We start from the raw sequence: 22,658 nt of genomic DNA on the forward strand, positions 1-22,658 counted from the left end.
TTTTTCCGTGCCTGGCTGTGAACCTCGGTTCGGGTCCCCACCGGTGGAGCTGCCCGCGGCCACCAGGGGGAGCCGGGAGGAAGAGGAAGGCCCCGGGGGCCACCGGGAACCGAGAAGGACCCGGAGCATCCACCGGCTGCTTGGGAGCAGCGGCCGGAACCCTGCCCTGCCCGGGGTCCCCGAGGCAGCCAGCGGGGTTATACCTGCACAGCCGGGGGCTGGCGACCAAGGGGTGATACCTCATGTGCTCGAGGGCAAAAGATGCCTTTTATTGTCCTCTTTTCAAATCAGCCAGGCAACAAGCCGACAGCCAGTAAGTGGGACCTGAAAAATGTCTTGAAAATTTGTGGCTGGTTTGCTGTGTACTTCTGGAGGCTTTTTAGGCTTGATTTAATTTAGACTGGGGGACGGCGATGTGGCTTTAAAACACGAAGCGGATGTTGAGCTTTTTATAGAGAGCCGTTCATGCCGAAACACCGCGTGTCGGCCCCTCTCTCGGCTGGCAGGATTTGAAACAGTCGGGTTGTAATTTGGAGATGGGGAAAGCAGGCTGCCTCGCTGCCACCTTTGCTCCAGGCACACAAAAACTCTTCAAGTAACATCAGAGAAATCACAATTTCGCATTGATTTCTACAATCTAATTTTACTCTTTGAAATAAACGGCATTTTTAGCCCAAAATGTCTTACACCACAGAAAAAAAATCACATTAGGTCAATCATTTAAAGGTTGATTTAGTATTGAGACCAAGCAGTTCATCAGGGAGTCTTCCAAGTGACCTGGCTGAGTGGCTTTCATCATTAACCCTCTAACTTTGTGCAGCCAAAGGACAACAAAGCTGGTGAGGGGTTTATAGCATAAGTCTTATGAGGAGCCGCTGAGGGAACTGGGGTTGTTTAGCCTTAGAAAAGGAGGCTGAGGGGAGGGAGACCTTATCGCTCTTTACAACTACCTGAAAGGTGGTTGTAGAGAGGTGGGGGTCGGTCTCTTCTCCCAAGTAAGAAGCAATAGGACCAGAGGAAATGGCTGAAGTTGCACCAGGGGAGGTTTAGATTGGATGTTACAAAAAATTTCTTCACCAAAAGGGTTGTCAGGCATTGGAACAGGCTGCCCAGGGAAGTGTCTGGGTCACCATCCCTGGAGATATTTAAAAGATGTGTAGTTGTGGTGCTGAGGGATGTGGTTTAGCAGTGGACTCAGCAGTGGTAGGTTAACGGTCAGACTTGATGATCTTAAACGTCTTTTTCAACCTAAACAATTCTGTGATTCTGTGAACTTATGTGGAGCGTTATCCTCAACTTCCTTACCTCACCAGAAAAAAACCACAACAGCACAAAATATCAAGTGTTTCACCTCTCTTACTTTTCTGCCAGTTTTTAAGCAGGCCCGAGCAGGGGAAAAGGAAGTGATTTAGCGGTTATGAAATCTTGGGAGTTACCTTGGATGGGGAAAACGGGCTGGCAAGGAATATGGCACTTCCCTTAAAAGGTGAAGGAGTGGTTTGATTTTGAGTGGAGCTCAGGATTTACACAGCCCGGGTGCTAAAGCCTCGCATGGAGCCGACTCGGCCTCTGATCTGCTGCCACCACCGGCGGCGTTTCCCTGCGCCCCTATTCCCACCTCTGCTGCACCGAAACTCATTTTAAATGCCTTTCTGAGCACGATTGGTGCTTTACCTTCCATGACCCGAAGGAAGCTGGCCCCATCCCGCTAGGGCTGTGTGGCGGGCGGCGCTGAGGCGAGGCGGCGGCGGCTGCCCGGAACCTTCTGGAAGCTGCCTGTGGGGAGGGCCCTGCCCCACCGCCCCGGAGGAGGCCGTGAGGAGGAGAGGAGCTAGAAAACAGAAGGTGGTTAAAAACCTTGGAAACAAACTCCGTTCTTGGTTAATCCCCAGAGCGCAATGTTTTTCTTGCCTCTCAGGGCAAGTGACACATTCACAAAGTGCTTATTTTGGAAGAATGCGTAAAATGTTGTTTCCCTGAGTGGGCGGGAATGAAAGGGCGGGAGGCGTTGTGTTTATTTAGTTCCAATTACCCTCACACATGCAGGCCTTTTCCTTTCAGCCATTTTCTTAGTGTTTTCCTGGTTGACAGGTATTCTGTGGCTGTTTTCCCCTTCGTCTTCTCTCACAACTCTCATTTCTCAATGTTTCTTCCTGAGAGTGCAATTATGCAGTCTGTACTTCTTTGTGAGGATGCCAGCTTAGACGCTTCCCGCCCTTTAGCATCTACGACAATTACTTCCTTCTCCCGTGCTTTTTATCTGGGTTTTTTAAACCCAGATCACTCTATTAATTCGTTTTGCAGCAGAGCCCGCACACAGCGGAGTTGGCACGTCCCAGGAGGTGGAAAAATGAATAGCACGAGGATGGAAATGAGCACCAGGAGAAGGTGCTGCCACAGAAAGATCTTGCTTCTCTGAAAATGACATCCACTGAAACCTTGCGTCTCACTCGAGCCCTTTTGTGAGGTGACGTGTGCCTGTGGCTACGAGCGAGGCCACTGTGCCTTTATCTTTCTGTTTCTGCAAAGAATGAGAACTGTTTCTTGTCCTTTTCCAAAATGAAGACTAGTAATTGCAACCAGCACTTTCTGTGTATAAGGCTTATTATTTTAGCTTCTGTCATTCTGTTGTAGCCCAAAATGAAAAGACTCTAAATGACCTGTCCTCCTCTGAAATAAAAATAATTTAAAAAGTTAACTTACCCTAATATTTTGTACATATATGAACACATATATATGTATAATATTTTCATAATACATTTTCCTTTTTTTTTTTCCTGTTAGGAAATTTCTACAATGACAACCTGATTCTCATCCAAAGGTTTCTCTTTCCCTCACTTACTTCAGGAGTTTAAAAACTTTCCACAACTGTATTCCCAGTTCTGCAAGGCAGCTGTACAGAAATCACATCCTGCACTTACCTTCTTATTTGTTCTGAAGAGTTTTAGTTTTGGGACTGAAATCAGTCACAGGCTTTCCCTGAAGAATACTTTAGATGAAAGTTGATGTTTCCTTATTTTAAATATTTGTGCCAATGCGCTTTCATGCAGTTGCGGAAACTAAGCATGATTGAGTTTTAGTACAAAAGCTAAGTAGAAACGAAGTATTTCAGAAAGATCAAAACATACCATTCTGATATTTTTAAAAAAGAAACTTTTTTTTTTAATAGCTTTGGAATTCATTTCAGAAGGGCTTGTATTACAAAAAGCTTTGAAAAATTTAAAAGATCAAAATCAGACTGAAACACAAATTTTGTAAAAACCATACCTTTTGATTGAATCAAAATGGCTCTCTCCACATTTTACTAGAGGAAGTTTTCATTCCATTTCAGAAGGGAAAAAAAAAAATCTCAGAATCCCAGCTTTCTCTTAAATGGAAGACCTGGTTTCTACCCACCTTCACCCTCTATTCTTTATGTAGGCTGGGGTTATAAGAGGAAACCTTTTAAAGTGTGTCAAGCTGTGGGCTTCTACCTTTCATTCTTTGTAGAAGTATGGAATTATACAAGCTGCCTCTTTCAAAATTCCCCATTTGGCTTTATATCATAGAGCCTTTTCATTTTCCCAACAGTAGTTCCTCATACTTCTGTGGCTAAAACATGAGTTTATTCAGTCCTGGTTTGGATGATGTGCACGATTGAAACCATCTTGGTCTTCTGCAAAAATTCCACTCACGAGCCCAGAGCGAGCAGAAGGAATGCTGTGCTCTTCTTCACGGCTTCTGTACAGACCAGCAAAATGAATGGAACATACTAATGACAGGTTTTTGTGGCCACGCTACAAACATGATCTGCCTCAGGGGCCCCAGGTATCACAGCTCCTATCCACCTTGTGAATCTCTAGAACTTGTGGAAACACTTTGAACTCAAAGCATATAAATTACCTAGTTTTCTCATATCTGTGAAAAACTCACTCATTAAAACTTCTAAAGTTTAACAGTGCTGTCAAGCATTCACTGAATGCTTTGCATTAATGGAAAATCTTGCATAAAAATGAACAATGGCCTGGTTTATGAAAATGAAATATTCAGAATGTAGAAAATTTATGTTATTATTGATGAATCAATACAATTGATTGAATCCATTGAGGTAAAGATAAAGTCAATGTCCCTTGCATTATAGCTTCTGGTGTGTCACATGAGGAAGTGTAACTAGGTTGAGGCAATGCAAGCCAACGCTGCAAAAATATGTCTGTATGACACATTTATTAATGGCAATCTCAGTTTTTAGGATGTTGCAGCAAGGTGCAAGTTTTGAGGTAAGTTCTGTAGCTTTTCTGGGTTTTGATCTCCTTTTTCTGATTTTTATTTGCATGTTCAGGGCCAATAAAAAGATCTCTTTTTAATATATATCCTAAATAACTTGGTGTTTTGACTTTGCACAAATCCTCTGTAGTTCAGATAACATTTCACCTTTCCTTTCCTTCTCCTGTTTCTTAGTTATGCCCAGGCCATGGATTCTGCTCTGTACCTTGGTAGTTGGCAGCAGTTTGAGGATAACTTGAAATGCATCTGTATGGTGGAGCACGAGGCAGAGAACTTAGAAAGAAAAAGGGCTCATAGCACAATATTGTCCAGAACAGCAAAACTGCATTCAAACAGCTGTTGTTCTAGAGGGATTCAGGATAACGAATTAAGTCTGGAGAGACCGTAGAACCTGCAATAAGGAATGCAAAAAGGTATATGGATAAATTGAGGGGCAGGCCCAGTAGGACTTTTCTGAAAGGAAATCCTGACCTGCCTATCTAGAAACTTCTTTGAAGGATTCAATGAACATGCAGACAGCAGAGGTCCAGTTGATAAGGTCTACTTGGATTTCCAAAGGACTTGACACGGTCCTTTACCAAAGGCTTGTAGAAAATAAGCTCCCATTAAGCAAGGTGCTTTTATGGTCTCTCTCATTAATTGGTTAAAAGATAAACAGAAGAGAGAGAGAGTCTGTGGAATTGAGAAAATGGTAGGGAAATGGAGGCAAATAGAGAAAAGATAAAGTCTGCTGATGAGATAAAAACCTTAAGGGTGATGGTGCTAAAAAATTCAGCCAAACTAGAGCTATCTGCAAAGACATGCAAAGGACCTTATGAAATTGAGTACACAGTTGTCAAAATAACATATAATAATGTCTGCAATTATAAAATGATGCACATGGCAAAAAGAACCTCTAAATTTATGTAAACAGTTATGGGTTATGAATGACCTGTTGCCTTTCAGGAGAGAAATGTTGGAATTAGATAGTTTGTAAAAATGTCAGTTTGGGCGAGTGCTCAGGAACAGTCAAATTAGGAAACAGAACAACAGGCGTTACTAGGAAAAGAAATAGAGGAAAAAAAGCAAATTGAAAGTAAATATGTTGACCTGCATTTTGAGAGTTTTGTGTAGTTTATGTGCCCATCTGAAATCAAGGATGGTCAAGGGTCTGAAACTGTTTTTATATTTAGACTAAAAAGGTTAGGACTCTTCATCTAGAAAAAGGAGATGGCTGACAGAGGATTCAACAGTAGTCTGTAAAATCACAGATGACACAGAGGGGATGAATATTTTGATCTTTGTGTTCACAGTCTCACAATACCAGAAGAAGGGAGCATGATGTGAAATTTTCAAGTGGCAAGTATTTTTCCACAGAACAGAGCTAAATTGTGGAACTCATTAGCACAACATCTTATAGATGCCAAATTTTACATGGGTTCAAGGAACAATTAAATGACTAGAACAAAAATCCATGAAGAACTGTTAAGCCTAAAGAATCCATCATTCAGGCAACTGCTGTGGTACAAACCCCTTGAGGCTAGAAGGAAAGTGCCCCTACCGTGCTTCTCCTGTACGTGTAATTCTTCCGTAGGCATCTTTGTTGTCGGCTGTCAGAAATAAGATATTGAATTAAATGGACCTTTGGCCTGACCCAGCATGGTGGTGCCTACATTGTGGTTGTAATCTGAAGATAAGTCATTGTGAATGGATTGAATTGCTCTCATGAGTGCTGAGTAGTAGTTCGCTGATGATGAACTGTATCTGTCTGATGCTTCTTTGCTGCCTTCTCTGCCTCCTGTTTTTTTCTCCATCTTTCTTCTCTCCTAAATAGCCACTAAAACATCTCTGTTCACATGAGCTTTCACTTTGGTGGGTGTCATTTACCCATGTTTCTTTGGAATCTAAGTTTTTGTAATGCCATTAAATAGCACTTTCTTACCTGGCTGCAGAGTGGCAGGAACAGAGATCTACTTATGTTTATGCAACCAATCTCTAGCACGATACAGGAGAGAATAATTCATGTACATCACACAAAGCAGAACCTGACACTTTTGACAGTAGCACTGAGATGAAACAGCATTCTACAGCTGCTCTCAAGCAGATCAGAAGGGGAAAACGTTTACAAAAACAGTAGTAAAGGAAGAAAAGACTTAACCGTAAAATTGGTAAAGATGAAAGTAAGTACATCGGGAACATTACACTGTGGTTACACTGGGATTTTCTCTTAAAAATTCACAGTTTTGTAACACTATTACTGTACAGTTTGACTGGCAGCAGCACTGGTAGAAATAACAGAGTAGACCAGCATCTGATGTTTATTCTCTTGTCTTCAGGCGCTGCCTGCTGGGTACCTATGCACAGAAATCAGAGACGCAGTAGTACACACCAGCTGGCTGTCACCCGAAGCACGAAGAGCTGTGAAGGTGTAGCTACATGGACTTCAGCGTGGACTAGGCACTGGTTAGCAGGGGGAGGACCCAGAGGACCATTGTGGAACACCTGGCAATCCCAGTTAGCTCCAACCCAAATGGGTTGTGGTGGACCCACTGGTGTGGGAGGACTTAGCACAAGTTGTGCAGGTAGCGGTGGAAGGCAGAAGGCCAGGGGAAAGCCTGAGAGCTGAAGGGCTTGCTGGCGATGGGAGGGATAAACTGCGAGGTGTTTGGTGTGTCAGACAGCTTGGAAGCAAGAAGGAGGAAATGACTCAGAGGCTGAAAATGATGAGTTTCTTAATGCTTGTTAAGGGAGAGGGCTAAGAAGAACGTGTTATCCTCAGTATAAATGACAGTAAAAGCATTGAATTGTCTCTGCTCGGTAGGCGTAGGGCATGATTTGGGGCCATTTTAGGGGCGAGCCACGGGCCATGGCTGACCCCGCAAGCCGACCTGTCCCCGGGGATAGGTGCGGGGGGTGGCTGAGCTCCCGCCGGCTTCGCCGCCGGCCGGGGGACTGCTGGCGCATCCCGGGGGCAAGGCGGGAGCGGCGGGGAGGTGTGCGCGGCCGCCGGGAGGAGCCGGGCGGGGCGACCCGCAGCCCCTCGCCGCTTTCCCCAGCGGCGGCCGGCCTGCGCGCCGCCCTCCCCCGCTGATGCAATCGGAGCCCGCAAGCGGCGGCAACGGCCACGGAGGCAGCAGCAGCAGCGGCGCCGGCAACGGCAGCGGATCGGCCGGTCCGGAGCCCGCCCAGCTCTCCGCCGCTGCCGGCGGAGCCGCACCCGCAGCCGGGGAGCCGGAGACCTGCGGGGCCCCGGCGGCGGCAGCAGCAGCAGCAGTACCAGTGCTCCCCGCGACGAACCGAGAGCCCGCTCCGCCGCGGAAATACCCGGCGTTTGCCAGCATGATGAAGGTAAGCGGGGCGGGTTTGCTGCCAGAAATCCCCTCGTCCATCCTTCGGGGGATGCGGAGTCGCAGAGGGAGTTTTCCTTTGGCTAACGAGGACAGCGGTAGTTTACTGTTTTGTATTTACAGATTTTAATGCTCTTTCTTTGTTATTTATGCTTTCCGAAGGAGATTTCTGTCCCCAAGAGATTTGTTGTTTGAGATTCAGAAGCAGGATGTGTGTGGTTCTACCTCTTTCTGTGTTCTTTTATTGCAGACAGCATGTGTGGAAAAGAAATGAGTCGGAAGGGAGAGGAGGGGGAAGGGAAGGTGTATAATTTCCTCTGGAGGGGAATTTCTTACTGTTTATTTGTAACACGGGACTCTTAATGATTGAAAAGAAACCTGCAAAGGGTATGGTCTCCTGACAGGCATTGTGCCGTTTTTATGCCTATGAGTTTATTATAAGTCTTATGTCTGCCATTGTACTAGAATAGACTGTGGGCAAAACCCAGTGGCATTAGAGGTTTTGAGTCATTTCAGAAGTAACTTTAAATAATGAAAGAGGAATTGTCAGTGGTGAACACTAACATGAGAGATGATCATCTGTGGGAACTATCCTTTTATAAACGTCATGTTTATCTTCTTCTGCTTAGTGAGGCTGATCTGGGGATTAAAAAGAAGTCTCCCTTGTCAAGACAAAGGGCGTGGAGATAGCACGGGTGCTTTTCAATTAGATTGAGGGCATATCACAGCAACTTTATACCCTGTGGAACAGCTGCACTAAAAACAATTCTTGGATTTTGAAGAAGGTCTGTGCTGGGCTGTCTATGAACTTCACAGCCGCAGCCTGACGCCAAAGTTAACAGCTGAGGAAAAACAAGACTGAGTTATTTGCTCTCCTTGGGTAACTATAACAGATGGAATATAGGCACAACAGGTATGTAACTGGCAGGTCCTCTCTGCCGCTGATGACAAGTGTTACTCTCATCCAGTTCTAGGTCTCATCAACATTGCTCTTTCCTGGGTGGGTCTAGTAGTGGTGCAGGTGCTACTGATGATGGCAGGGCTAGAATGGGTGAGTGCTTTGGAGGAGCCTCAGGAGGCTCTGATTAGACCCGTTTTTACTTTCTGTGACTGCAGAGTGGCAGACCAGCCATGGCAGAAAACTGATCTGAAACTGCTCAGGGAAGATACCCAAGCAGCTGCCCCCAGCCAGAACACTTAGGGACAGAATGCAAGTGTGCCAAGGAGTGAGACAGACTGTCGTGTTCTATACCGCTTTTGATGTACCTGTTGTGTGCCTAGGAAAGAGGGCATGACCCTGGTCTCTGGGGTGTTATCCAGCACCCAGCAGTAATGCTCTGGCATGCCCATGCAAAAAACAAGTAGCAGGCAAGCCACAGACCTACCTGCCTATTTGCTCAAAGCAGCGTTGACATTTCATTGAGTTCTTCTCACCTGCACAAAACCTGATTTTGCTGTGTATTTGTACTATAGAAGACAGCATGAAGCAATAGCTACAACAGTTAAAGTACACTCTTGTCACTTCGAAGTGGTCTAGCCTTGGGCAAGTCAGTTCTGTCTGAGCCCTTTACCCTTTATTTGCCTCATCTGTTCAGACTGTAAGCTCTTCAGGGTTATAGCTGTCACTGTGTATTTGTAGAGCATGTATGAAAGATGCAGAAAATTACCATTTGATTATCGTGTTACTTATGCAAAACCCAATAAATTTAAAAGGGGGTCAGTAAGCAATAGCATTATTACAGCTCCTTATCGCTTCATCTCCCCATTCATCATTTCCTGCTTGCTTTTAGTCATAGCCCTCCCTTTCTCCTTGAACCATTTCCAGCCCAACCTCAACCTTCTCTTTCTGGCCTGTTTAAAGGAATGTTATGTATAAGAAATGAATTATGCCTCTAGTTTCTGCAGTTCTGCCTTGTCCACCTATTGCACTGATTGTTAGTGACAGGCTTAGCACTCCTAGCATTCTGTGATCCAGTGGATATTTTGAATTTTTTTCCATGGAAACTGAGTATTGAAATCTGCTGCAAAGTCATAGGTAAAAAAGAAGATTGCAAAATCATTATGTAGCTTTAACACTGTTGATATCTTGCTAAATCAGTCCGTAGGCCATATCCTTGGTTTAATTTGGTAGATGAAAATAATTAAAATGGAATTCACTAGTGATGAATTTATCCCTGGGAGGGCATATTAGGAACGGAGGTAAATCAGCTCACTAATTGTGTAAGCACTCAGATATTCTGAATTTGTTCAGCTGTTTTAAAACTGTTTATTTGGTGTGGGCGTGCTAAAGAATCAGAACGGATATTATTTTCATTACTTCCTTATATTATACCATTTTCTTAAATGAATAATCATAGCTGAATGTATAGCGAACTGCAGATTATTAGTAGGTTTGAAGCCAGGACTTTCAGCGTTAGAATAAAGGACCTAAGGGGTAAATTTGGTTTGGAAAATGTGCACAATTAGCCCTCTTAGGTCACATACATGAGGACTGGCGTCTTCATGTGACTATAGCGACATATTACGTACTCCACAGTGCTAGACAAGCTCATCTTTACTTCTATGAGCTCCAGCCACTCAATACTGATTGTGGCTTTTGATAATAAATTGTGGCTACCTAATTGCCACGATGGCTGTAATGTAGAGATTAAAGGCAAAAACTTCATCCTGAATGTCTGAATTTTGGTGATATTCAGGCATAAATCAAAGTAGTATGTGACACTATTTTGTTATTCATAGTTACTTACATGCTTGCAACTTGATACCTGCAATTCTGACATAGGATGAAGTGAATAGGTGGTCCCATTTAGCTTAGAAACAATTTAATTACTTTATGACTTTAGACATTAAAGGGACAGGTAATATTACCTCATAAAATGCAGCACCTGTTGTAGAAGGGCAATTTAGCAAATATTACCATATGCTATTGCAGATGAAAACCCAGTGTCATGCTTATGGAAAGGCCTAATGTTGCTCTTTGGTGTGTATATCAAATGATCTGAAAGAGTTAATGTGAACTAAATAATTGATACCTAAATAATTGAAACTATCTTTAAAATTATCAAGAAGTTTTACCATCTGCCTTTTTTGCATCTTGGTCCATAGCTTATTACTGGTTTTACAAACTAATGTCATAATACCCTTCCAACAGAGTTACTCATTTACTTTCTTCCCTTGAGGTCTGCAGTTTGTTCCAAGTTTTATTTTAGAGTATACCTGATGCATTAATGAAGTGTAGCATATGACTTCTCAGTAGGTACACAGCTGTTGCTAATTCAGTTTGCCTATTAGAGCGTTTCACACAATCTTTGATAAAAGCACTCTTAGTAAGCACAGAAAATATATTGGTTTTCCTGGTACACAAATAGAGTTTAATTCCACAAGGTTCTCATTGTATTAATTTCCACTAGCTTTCAGAGAGGTCACTGCCATACAGGTCACGTCCACTTCTTTAATTTTATTTAGACTGTTATATTAGTAGTCATCACTTCTATAATAAATGCTTGAATTTGCATTACCCTTACTGAGAATGAACTTTTTTCAAATTTTGACACTGAGAGGCTGAGGGAACTGGGTTTGTTCAGTCTGGAGAAGAGGAGGCTTTTGGGTGATGTAATAGCAGCCTTCCAAAATCTAGAGGAAAATCAAGGAGATGGGGCCAGGCTCAGCAACTATGTACAGTAGGAGGACAAGAGACAATAGCATAAATTGAAACAAAAAAGGTTCAGACTGGGTATAAGGAAAAGATTCTCCCCACAAGGACAGTCAGGCAGTGGAACGGGTTGCCAAGAGAGGCTGCGCAGTCTCCATCCTTGGGACCTCTCAAGACTTAACTGGATTAAAGCCTTGAGAAACCTGGTCTGAGCTCAGAGCTGACCCTGCTTTGAGCAGGGTGTTGAACTGGAGGCCTCCTGAGGCCCCTTCCAGCTTGGATTTTCCTATGGTCCTGGAAAAAAAGCTTATGAACTAAGATTTTATATTTTTTTTTAATCCAGTCTTAGTCTTCAACACACTAGTGTGGGTCAGTATATGTTTGTCCAGAGGTCTGCTTGCTGGCTTTTAACAGTTCAAAGAACCCTTGCAAAGATGGTCTTTAAAGTCACCAGTATAGGCAGATTTCTTTGCAGAAGGTAATTTCTTTAACATGTCAACATAGTAGTAATATTTTGTTCTTCTCTATTATCTGTGGGAATTCCAAGTGCTTAACACGAGAGGTCGAACGGTAATGTTGGTCCAAGTCTTTTCACAAGAACACTACTTTATTTGGACCCTTTGGAGTTTGTTTCTTGGGGATCTGGGGGAGGTCAGGGGGTGTTTTTCCCCGTGAGCCTTGTTGGTTTAATTACCTCATTAGAAGCCATGGTAGGGTTTATCAATACTCCATCAACGTGCCTATTGCTGAGCCAGGAAAGAGGACTGTACCTCTTTCCTACACTCTCAACAACTTCTCTCTAAGTACTGTACTTTCTTTCCCCATCTATATCTAGCTTTTGGTAGACTTTCTTACCATGTATTTTAAGAATAATTCTTTAAAGAAGGATCATCGTACCGGTAGGCACTGGCCATGGGAAGACAAGAGGTATGTCAAAACTCCCAGGGAAGTTACTAATGTCAAGGAAAAGTTAAGGGGATATCTCAGGAATTCAAACATCTTTTATAATACTGCCGGATTTTAAAAAAATAACAGCTTCTTGTTGGTTTTTAAATGAATTCACAAGGTCTTCTTTTTACTTCTTTTCAGTGCAACTGAGTGCAAGTAAAGTTCAATGCATTGTTAGAATTCTTACAACTTTTGAAGCAGTTCTGTCTAGTAGCTTTCACTTCTCTAATATTTGATGCTGAATTTTCTAAATTGTGTAATTTTCCCCTTAATATGTGGAAAATAAAACACTGGCAAAACTATATGAATCACTGAAAAAAAGGAGACTTTTTTGATTTTCTGGAATGTGAACTTTAGATTACTGTATCTTAAATATAATATATAAATATACCATACAAAATTGCAAATTCTACTTTTACAACAAAATTATTATTTCATAATGTATTATGTAACTACATATCATCATGCAGTTCATTAACAATCACGTAAAGTCCACTTAAAATCAGCAGTAATAGTGCAATTTTTGTTGATGCATGGAGTTTCTCACCAATCCAGTACTTAATCAAAGCAATATGAGGAAGAAAATTTTGTAGCAAATTTTAATACTTGCAGTATCCCCTAATTATTTAGCAGGCTAGTAGCTAAGTAAGTTTCTTACCAGATGCATGATGCAGGTATTATTTCCCTGATTTTAAAGTTTGAGGAAACTAAGGTGGAGAGATGAAGTTTTTGGTCCTGCATGAATAAAAGCATAAGTCATTTTTTTTTAATAGGATCTGTAGTTTTAAAACCTTCAGATGTACCATAATAATTTTTGAGAACAGAATATCAAGATTTATTAAGATCATCAAATTATCAACGTCACAGTCAGTGCTAGTGTTAAGACTCAAAACTGTAGAGTCCTTCTGGCTCCTGCCCTATACTGTGGCAGTGCCTCCTTATAAACTCGAAAAAAGGCTTCCTAATTGCTAGAAAGTATTGTATGAAGTATAGGGGGTGAAAGTTATAAAAAATGAATAGTTGTGTACTAGTGTAAAACTGTAATGTGAGCCAAGTTTACTCCTTACGTGACATGAAGGAGTTGTAGCATAGGGTATTATAGCATTCAGTGTCTACACAGCCACAATTTTTGCCACAGCTGTGTAGCTGCATATATGCATGCATGTACACAGAAAAAAAAAATCATATTGTATTCACATGCTCATATATTTGAGACATTTATCCATCATAGGTATAGAATTTGTTTTTGAAGCAAATATGGTGGTTAGATATGCTGCAACCTATTTATATGTGCGTGGGAACTAAATTGCAGACTCTGCCTTAAACTGGATTAACTGTCTTTAGAAACTGAAGTGCAGTTTGGGAGACAAATGAAACATGCCAGGAAGTGTTTTGTTTCTGTAACCGTAAAGGAAGTCCATTGGGTTGTTGGACTGTAGGTGGTTCAGTTCAGTTTTTCGTCTTTCTGTGTCCTTCTAACACAGCTGTGCTTTTTTCTAAATCTGATCCTGTGCTGTGCCCCAGTCCATGGCCCAGGCTTTGTCCTCAGTATTACACAGTGCTTTATAGAATACAAAGACAAGTTCTTAGTCTATGCTTTTTTCATATTGACAAGAGTCTGTACCACTAGAATAGCTTCATTTTCTAATATTATTTTTTGCCTTTCAACACTTTTTCAGAGATGATTTTTGGTGTTTACAGGTTGATTCTCTTCTTGGCATGTAGAGATAGAAGTTCAGGAACAACAGCATTCCGTCCTGGTTCTCCATTGAGCTGAAAATGCTGCGTTTACAATTGTTTCCTTTTGGATCTTCTTTTAAATGGTTTTGCTGTAGCCAGCAACGCTTTCATCATGTCAATTGGGCAAAATATTTATTGCAATATGCATATAAAATTAATGTTCTGTCCTGCCATTTCCAGGTGAACTGGATTTCAACAGTGGACAAATCAGATTCTACCTAATCTATTTTAAAATGCTTAAGATTAGCTTCATAAGTTCAGAAACGACAGAGACGTTCTAGCCAAGAGCATTGATATTCACGCGGGTTGAAGCTGGGCAAAACCCTTGGTTCACGGGTGTGTTACAAATAAGTAATTTGTCAATTTAGATTTATTGAGCTGAGCAGGGCTGGTTGATCACTTATACAGATGTTGAGCTGTTAGAGGACAAGCCTACATTAATCGTCATAGGCCTGTTTATTATCTTCATTACTAGTGCCGTTTCTTAGCATTTCAAAGTTACCATTTTTCTAATAGAGACTGTGTCAGTCTTGATTTGTGATGACCTTTTACCATGCTAGAGTTATGGCATATGGCCTCTGTTTGCTTTGTGTGCTTAATGCTGACACCTCTACAAATACCTCATCTGTGACCATACTTTTTCGAGGCCACTTTTAATGTGTTGAGTGTTATTTTGCTCTCAATTTCCCTGTGCAGAATCCAGTTTGCTCTGGGCACCGTCAACAAATGATAGGGGATTTCAGATGAAGTGCTTGCTTACAAGGTATTTAAAAAGGACACATAGGGTAACTTTAATGCACATCCAAAATTTCGGAGTGTTATAATGCATGATTTTTCCCTGTCTTAGAGTTGTTACACAGCTGAATATATAGTAAGTAGGTGGAGAATCTGGCTATGTCACTAGTTTAAATTATTTTACCTCTTTTGAGCAGATATCATCAAGAAAAGCAGCTTCTTGTGGTTGTTATCTTGGTGGTTTTCCACATTCAAGGGAGTAATGTGTGATACTGTACAGTGACACTGTAGTTGTGCTCTGTTTTTCCTGGCCTGTTAATAAGCTTCCCTGAGATGATTTATATCTGCTTGGTATAGTGGATTGTGCCTTCTACCTTCTGTTGCAGCCACTGAAACTCATAAAGACCAAAAAGCAAGAGAAGTCCCTGCTGGGTAGCTCTGTTCCTAGTGCCCTTTACATCAAGAGGAAAGCTTCAGCTTCCTTTCTACTTTGTTGAATTGTGTCCAGTTAAATCAAATTAAGGCAGTGTTTGAACACACAGCAAAAGACATGTCACAAGGATATAACCCAGGCTTTGGTAAAAGCCAGGGAGAGATCTCCCATTACTTCAAACCAATTACGCCAGGCTTAAAACCCACTGGAGCTAGTACAGGCAGGTCTTCTGCAGCCAGCAGCTGTGTGCTGTTACAGAAGAAGCTTGCATAGGGCATAGCTCTGAGTAGAATGCACAGCCAAAATCACATTAGTCATTTACACTTGTTCTTCTTCCTTGAGAAGAATTGTAATGGAACTGATGGGTAAGTCTCTATAAGGAAGAGGAGCTACAGGTTTAGTTCCTGGGGAGCTGAGCACACCCTATTCTGGCACCTGTCCACCTCCAAGGGAATTCTCTGAAGCAACCGACTACCAGTGTGTCGTGGTTTAGCCTCAGATGGCAACAAAGAACCACGTGCCGCTCGCACGTGCCTTCCTAATACAGGAAGGATCATAAGAAAAGGCAAGACTCTTGGGTTGCGACAAAGGCAGTTTAACAGAACAGCAAAGGGAACAGGCAAACAACAACAACAACAACAACAACAACAACACGGATAGGGGAATATACAAACGCGATTACGGAACCGCCGCTCGCCGACCGGCCGGACCCGGGACGCCCCAGCCCGCTTTTAAGCAGCAACTTCCTGCCCCCTCCCCCGGCAGCTCAGGGTGGGCGTGGCTCACATGGCATGGAATACCAGGAAAAGTTAACCCTATCCCCACCGGAACCAGGACACAGTGTGAGGTATTCTGGTGGGATAACCTATGCCTAAATTTCCTGCCTGTAGAGGAGACATATTTCTAGCTTCCTACTCAATCCACTCTAAGCTTTGAGAGCTCAAGTCTGGGTCCTCCTACAACATTGTAGCCGAACGTCCAGTCAGAACAAACATCCACCTGTATACCGTTCTGCCTGCAAGCAAAAAATGGGGACAATGCTTAGCCATTTGGAAAGACCAACATAGCAAAGAGGCACTTTTATAAGGAGTAATTGTGCAGTATCGAGGCCATTCAGATCCCCAGGTTAGATAGCTGCTGCCATGCTTTATCAGCTTCATCTGTTGGACGCTTAACTGCTAAACAAACCTCTTGAGAAGCGGGGAACAGGCAATAACTGCACTAACAGCCTAACACAATACAGAAAAGTCATGCTGCTTATGCTTTTGCACCACTGGCATTTGATAGTCAGTGATTAATTAAGTAGGCCATGCAAAGTTATCAGGAGTAGATGTGATACCAAGCCAGAATATGTCTGCCCTTTACAGACCAGCAACCATGTGCACAGTTGCATAATGTTTTATTGTACTTAGTGTTATTTGAGAGCCAGCTGTGTAAGTTACTGTTTTATTATCTCTAGTTGGACTGTATACAGGACTTGTGGTGAAAAAAGTAACTTCTGTCTCCTCCAAAAGCTTTTTTTTTTTTCCCTCAGAGCTTTTGTTTTCAGCGTGTGATTCATCATTGCTCAGCATCTTATGTAAACCTTTATTCCAGTGCAAAATGGACTTAAATGGGACACGGTCTAAGCACTCTGAGAACAGCTACAAATGACCCCTTATACAGGCCAGTGATTCAGGCCTGACTCTGTGTTTCTCCTGGTTCCACTGTAGTTATCAGGGAACTTGCAAAGAGGAGTATGTCCTTAAATACAGGTTTTCATCTGCTAGCTCTTTTCTTTAAGCATGTCAGTTCTCATTTTGGAATCCATCACTGCGTCTGCTGTGCTTTGGTGTTGTTTTGGTTTTTTTTTTCCCCTAGGAGTCTACAATGATTTATTTGCAAACTGCAGAAGCTTTGGTGTCTGGCGCTAAATTGTCTCCTTCCAGTTCTAAACCATCAGTAACTGTTCAGACAATGATTTTATTTGTTTCTCCTGTGTATGCCTTCATGTTCACATTATCGTTTGGTAATTGCATCAAGCCACTTGCCTTGGTCATCAGCTGCAGGATGTGAGTGTAGTTTCCACCATCAGGGAATTTCACAAATGAATTGTAAGCTATGTTTTATGCATCTTTAAATCAGATATGTACTTTTACCTGCACAGCTGTCTCAGGATAAAAAATATAGGTAGCATAACTGAATCCCTGAGGAAAATAAGCAGGGTAATTTTTATTGTGCTTAGGCCCATCTTTGCTGGTATAACAGTGCAGTTAAAAATGCATCCCATAGCTCTGCTTAACTTCACTATAAAATCTTAAAATGCGAGTTTAGTACCTGGCATTATAGAGTACATGGGCAAAAAGAAATGTTAGAGAAAACATAATGAATACCAGCTTCCTTGTGGTTAACAGCAAAGCCCTTTTACAGTGGAAGGGAAATTATGTAATAGTATTTGTACCTTTTCTTGTTGCCAATTTGATGTAAAAGATCTCATATCAATGAGAACTGAGCCTTAATACAGTAAAACCATGGTTACTTTTAGAATTTTCATTTATGTTGTTTGAGTCATAACCATAACACGTTGCCTTAAGACACTATATAGTTAGAAAACAGTCAGATGAATTTATAGCACAAATAGATCCAGTTGGTTGCTTTAACATGTTTTTATTTATGCCATTCTAGCAAACAATGCACTTGTTAAAAACCTAATTAATGCTAGAGCAGAAAAACAAACCAACAAAAGGGGCACTTAGAGACACTGTTCATAGGAGTTAGAGATGGAAGAGCTCCATTAGGTCATCTGCCTATTCCCCTAATAGAAGGAGGCTGTTTTCCTCAATCAGAAGGGGAGAGTCGGTGAACTGAGCAAGAGGATAAAGGCAGAGGAAATGGCACTGGGGAGTGACAGAGAAACAAGAGGGTCATAGGAAGCAAAACAAACAAGAACAGTATGTGCAGTGGGCTTAGAAATCAAGGTTAAATCACGTTGCATTTGGAGGTCATTCACGAAGAGGATTTCTTTAGAGTACTTGCCTTTTTCTGTAAAGAAAATAGGAAGGCATATTGTATGGTTGTGCAGGAAATGTATTAAGACAGAACTAACTTGAATGAAGGGACACCATGCAGAGAAGTACAGCTGCTTTACATCCTGTATTGGATGGGGCTGTGGTAGGTTTTCAGTATTTTTCAAATGGGAAAGATCACACTTTAAACTCCATGTTGCATTAGTGTAATTCACAGCACATGTTGTAAATTTTCTGAAATATCTGGCAAAATAATTTTAGCCGGAAGCTGAGATTCAGATTCTCTTTAGAGTTAGTTAGAACAAATTCATCTATTTTCTGTTCCTGGTGAACTCCTTTTTTCCCTTTAGCCTTCTTGGTAATCCAGTTTGTCAAACTGTTCCACACCTTCTTTTTGGATTTCAGAAGTAGTTATCCTTCATCTTGCCTAGCCTTGCTACCTTTCCTGTGAACTGATACGAGCTTTCTTGTACAACGGGTTAGGCATTACTGAACTCATTCAAATATTAATTTAAGCACAGAGTCAAAAAATCGGCACTATTTCCTAGAAAAGTTTCTCACCTGAGTGCTGACTGCAATGACTTTGCTTTGGCAACATTGTCCTGCATTTATTTAATGTTGTGAAATGAACTTGGCCTGGTTTTAGAGTTGTGATATAGCTATAAATGTTACCAAATATGAATCCTGGATGGACTAGCTGACTATTTTCATTTCTTTATGTTGTCTGTTTTAAGTTTTTTCTAATGAATAAGTTGTGCTCATATAATATGAATTGTCTTTTATTTAATCATAATAAAAACAGTGATACTTTTTTTTAAGAGGAACACATTTCAGTTTTATTCAAACTACTTAAATTGCTTTAAATTGAACTAAATAAACTGCTCAAGCCAGAAGATAAGTGCCTGCACAGTCTTTTGGACTAATTTAATGATAATCTATTTAAATTCAACCTTAATTTATGCAATGCAGCTTTCTTAAAGAAACTCTTGTATGTTCTAAGCCCTGATGCTTTTACTGTGAGGCAAAATTATCATTAAATAATGTGGAAGCTTTCTTTTTCTGCTATGTTAGTTGCCTTGTATTTTTCTTCATTGTTATGTTTAAGTAACATTAGTGCCAGCTCAAGGTTGAACAAGCAGCCACAGTAAGATGATGATGCCCATCTGACAAGGCATCAGGGCAGATATATGCTAGGTAAGAGTAGTCTTAAAGAAATGTGTTGGAAGTTGGAAGTGTGGAAATCAACACAAATGAGAATTTTTGGTGAGCTAAGTAAAAAGCTTAGCACTGAGACTGCGTATGCCAAATAGTCCTTTTTTTTGTTTGTTTTATTTTGCATTTTTTTGTGTTGTTGTCTCTGCCATCCCAGGTGCTGATCTGTGCATACATTGAGGTGTATCGTTGGAGTTGCTCTGGCATTTGTGCTGTACATGTTCTTTGAATTCATTATTGAAGACCGGCAAGCCAATTATGGGGAGTGCTTCAACCTAACAAACAAAGATACCTCAAATATCTCTGTTTGGCTTGATGTGTGGTTAGAAGTACAATTTAAGAATTAGTCTTCTTGCTCCTTCTGTCTTGATTTTGAAAAAAGTAGATTTAAAAGAAGTTGTGTGCCATGATAGCATGCCATGCTATCATGTAAATGACTCAGCCCAATGAACGTACTTGGTGACGCTTGCATGGTGACACATATATATGTGTATGTTCATGTCCATATACATATAATATAAAGACAGTATTAAAATATTTTTATATCATGCAACCATTCCCATGACAGCTGAGGTAAACATGCCTTGCTACTACATTCCATAAATGAGCTTCCTGAGCTCTGGAAGTCTTTCATAAATGTTGCTAAGTAAATATCTTTTTAGTTGATATTAAAAATAGTGCTGTATGACTCGGCCCTACAGCAATATTCACAATTTCTCTCTCAGTCTGACAGTGGGTGGATTTTTTTTTTTTTTTTAAGCTGTGAACATCGTTACTGTTTTTTCTGCAAATTCATCTTTTATGTGGTGTGGCTGCCAAGTTGTATTAACATTTCCTAGGGGCAGATGAAAACTGTTTTGAAGTCATGGAAGTGTTTTATATGACTAGCAATACACAGAAGATGTGGCATTTCTGCATGTTGGACTGTATTTTATACCTGGAACAGAAAGGCAACTCTGATTTGTGTGGGTTTGAAAGCCAAAGTACCTGTCATCACGCACCTGATTTGGCTCACCTGTAGGCAGTACCATAGTGTAAGTCAGTCATGTATTGAATTTATTGATCTGCTAGATTCCTAGAATCTGATAAGTATTCTGATTACATTATCCAGTGTAAATTAGAGTATGAAATATTTTGTAAACACTTAATAGCCAGAAACAAGCACAGGAAAAAGCAGTAAGACACTGTTTTAGCTTGGAGAAACGTCTCAGAAAGGAATTTCTTCATTGAAAACTGTTTTTCATATGACTTCTGACTGAAAGAAAACTCCCACTCCATCTTTGCTGGGGCCTGATGAGTTCTGCAAGGCAGTCTTGGTTTTTAAGTTTCTCTGCATAGCGGAAGATGGGGTTGCCTCAGTAGAAGGAACTCTATGCAGCCATAGCTGTGTACCTGTGGCTTATTTGCTGCTTTGGGTTCTCGTCTTCCATGAATAGCCAATGCCTGCTAACAAAGCAATGTCTACAATTCTTTTGTGGGCATGAAACTGGGTTTTCTGATGTCCCCTGTCACTATTAGTACTCTAACAAAGGCATTGGTGCTATGATGAAATTCTCACTCGGAGTGAAGACATCGGAATTGTCTGTGGGCTGCCTTGGATAAGCATGCACCGGTGAAACCCAAAAGATGACTAAGAATTTTATGAAACTGCAGATCTTGAGTTGTTTTGATTTCCTCTCTGAAAGTGTGAACCTTGTAGAAATTATTTGCAATGTATTCCTTTACTCCTACCTTCCACTAGGGAAAGTTTTCTGTTTCCCAGTGGTAAGAAGAGTTATCAAACAACATTGAAAATTAAGTGAGCACCAAACGGATGAAAGAATTAGATTTCTTTGAAAAAGGGTGACAAAATACATGGCATATAGATGTAACTGCAAATTATTCAAAATTTTTTTTGGGGGGGGAACAGGTGCAAGTTTTTTTTTTTATTAAATACTGTCATACACCATAGGCTAAAGAAGTGTGGTTTGCAGCTTAAGTTTACAGTGATGAAGCTTCTGATAATCTTCGGCTCCTGTTTCATAACTGAGGATGAGCCTGTGGGATAATGGGGTAGCTAAAACCTAAGAACACCAGTTTGACAAAGGATCTGGTAGAATTGCAGTTTATAGAACAGATAATCCCAAACAAGAACTAAGACATTGCTGCTATCACTGGGTCTCAAAAAGCACCAAATGTGAGGGCACGGGAAGACAGACTCATGTACTCTAGGGAGTTTAGGGCGGAAATGGGCCTATTTTTGTAGCAGAAGGTCCTTTCAGATGAAGGACAAGTGGTCTAACTGCATAAAACAGGTAGATTCTCAGTCTTGAAGAAGCTGTGAGATGAAGGAGGATACCCTAAAAGATGAGCATAACTAGAGGCATGGCAAAATGCTAATAGTGAAGTTGATTGCAGGTCAATTCTTTGGCTACAAGGTCTCATGCCCATAACAGAATAGCAGTTAGAGAAGGTGTACCAAAGACATCAGGGAAAGCCAAGAGGAATTGATTAGAGCATCCTGATGCTAAAAGATGTTGAAAATATATATGTCTAATGCATTCTGAGGACCAAATGCAGGAGTTAAATGTTCAGGTTTGGGAAAGCTCTAGCCAAAGTGCAGGTGACAAGTGTCAAATACAAAATTTCCAAAAGTGCTGGTAAGTGTTACACACACAATGGATCTTCACATGTTGGGAGAAGACTAAACCCCCTAAAGCGTACCTCTTCTTTATGTAAGAGTTAAATTGGAAGTAAGTACCACTATTATCCAACTGAGCATATTGTGATTCCTTTTGCAAATAATAACAGATTTGCAATGATTATTATAGCATTGAGATCTTCTATAAAAGTAAACCCAGAATTACTCATCGCCAGGTCTTTATTTTAGTAGTGTTTCCAGTGATACAATGACATATGAAACCCATTTTTAAAGAAAATTTAATCTAGTGTAACGCTTTACACTTTTTTTCTCATACAAGCTTTACAGTAATGATAAAATCAATGTGAAATTTCATTATTTTTGAAGGAAAACTGTGAAATACTGTCTTACTTCCAATTTAGAAAAAGCAGTTACATACACTATAAAGAAAATGTTAGCTCTACACTACAACATAGGAAATACTGTCATGCTTGTGTAATTGCATAGCAACTTGATATAGGCTTAAGTGACTTTTGAGGAGACATTGACCCAGTGGCTCAAATGTATCTTTAGGATAACATCAGTGTTTCAATGGATGCAGCTTTATATCTACTATGCTGTTAAACAGAAAGGGCAAATTTATACTTGGCATATCTCCATTGGCAGTGTTGGCACTAAACCACGGAGTAATTTTCCCTGTTGCATATAACAACATGTTTCAGAT

General features: G+C 41.0%; 1 protein-coding gene across 2 annotated transcripts in view; it reads left to right on the forward strand.

Annotated features, from left to right (window-relative positions):
- Positions 1–7,331: 7,331 nt before the first annotated feature.
- BCAT1 (branched chain amino acid transaminase 1) overlaps positions 7,332–22,658 on the forward strand; it is a 58,276-nt gene continuing 42,949 nt past the window's right edge. For both annotated transcript variants that reach the window (XM_074586144.1, XM_074586154.1), the window contains exon 1: positions 7,332–7,590. In XM_074586144.1, coding sequence (XP_074442245.1) covers positions 7,333–7,590 — 258 coding nt within the window. In that variant the 5' untranslated portion in view covers position 7,332. The remainder of the gene's footprint in view (positions 7,591–22,658) is intronic.

Source organism: Larus michahellis, chromosome 1 (assembly GCF_964199755.1).
Source record: "Larus michahellis chromosome 1, bLarMic1.1, whole genome shotgun sequence".
Classification (NCBI taxonomy): Eukaryota; Metazoa; Chordata; class Aves; order Charadriiformes; family Laridae; genus Larus; species Larus michahellis.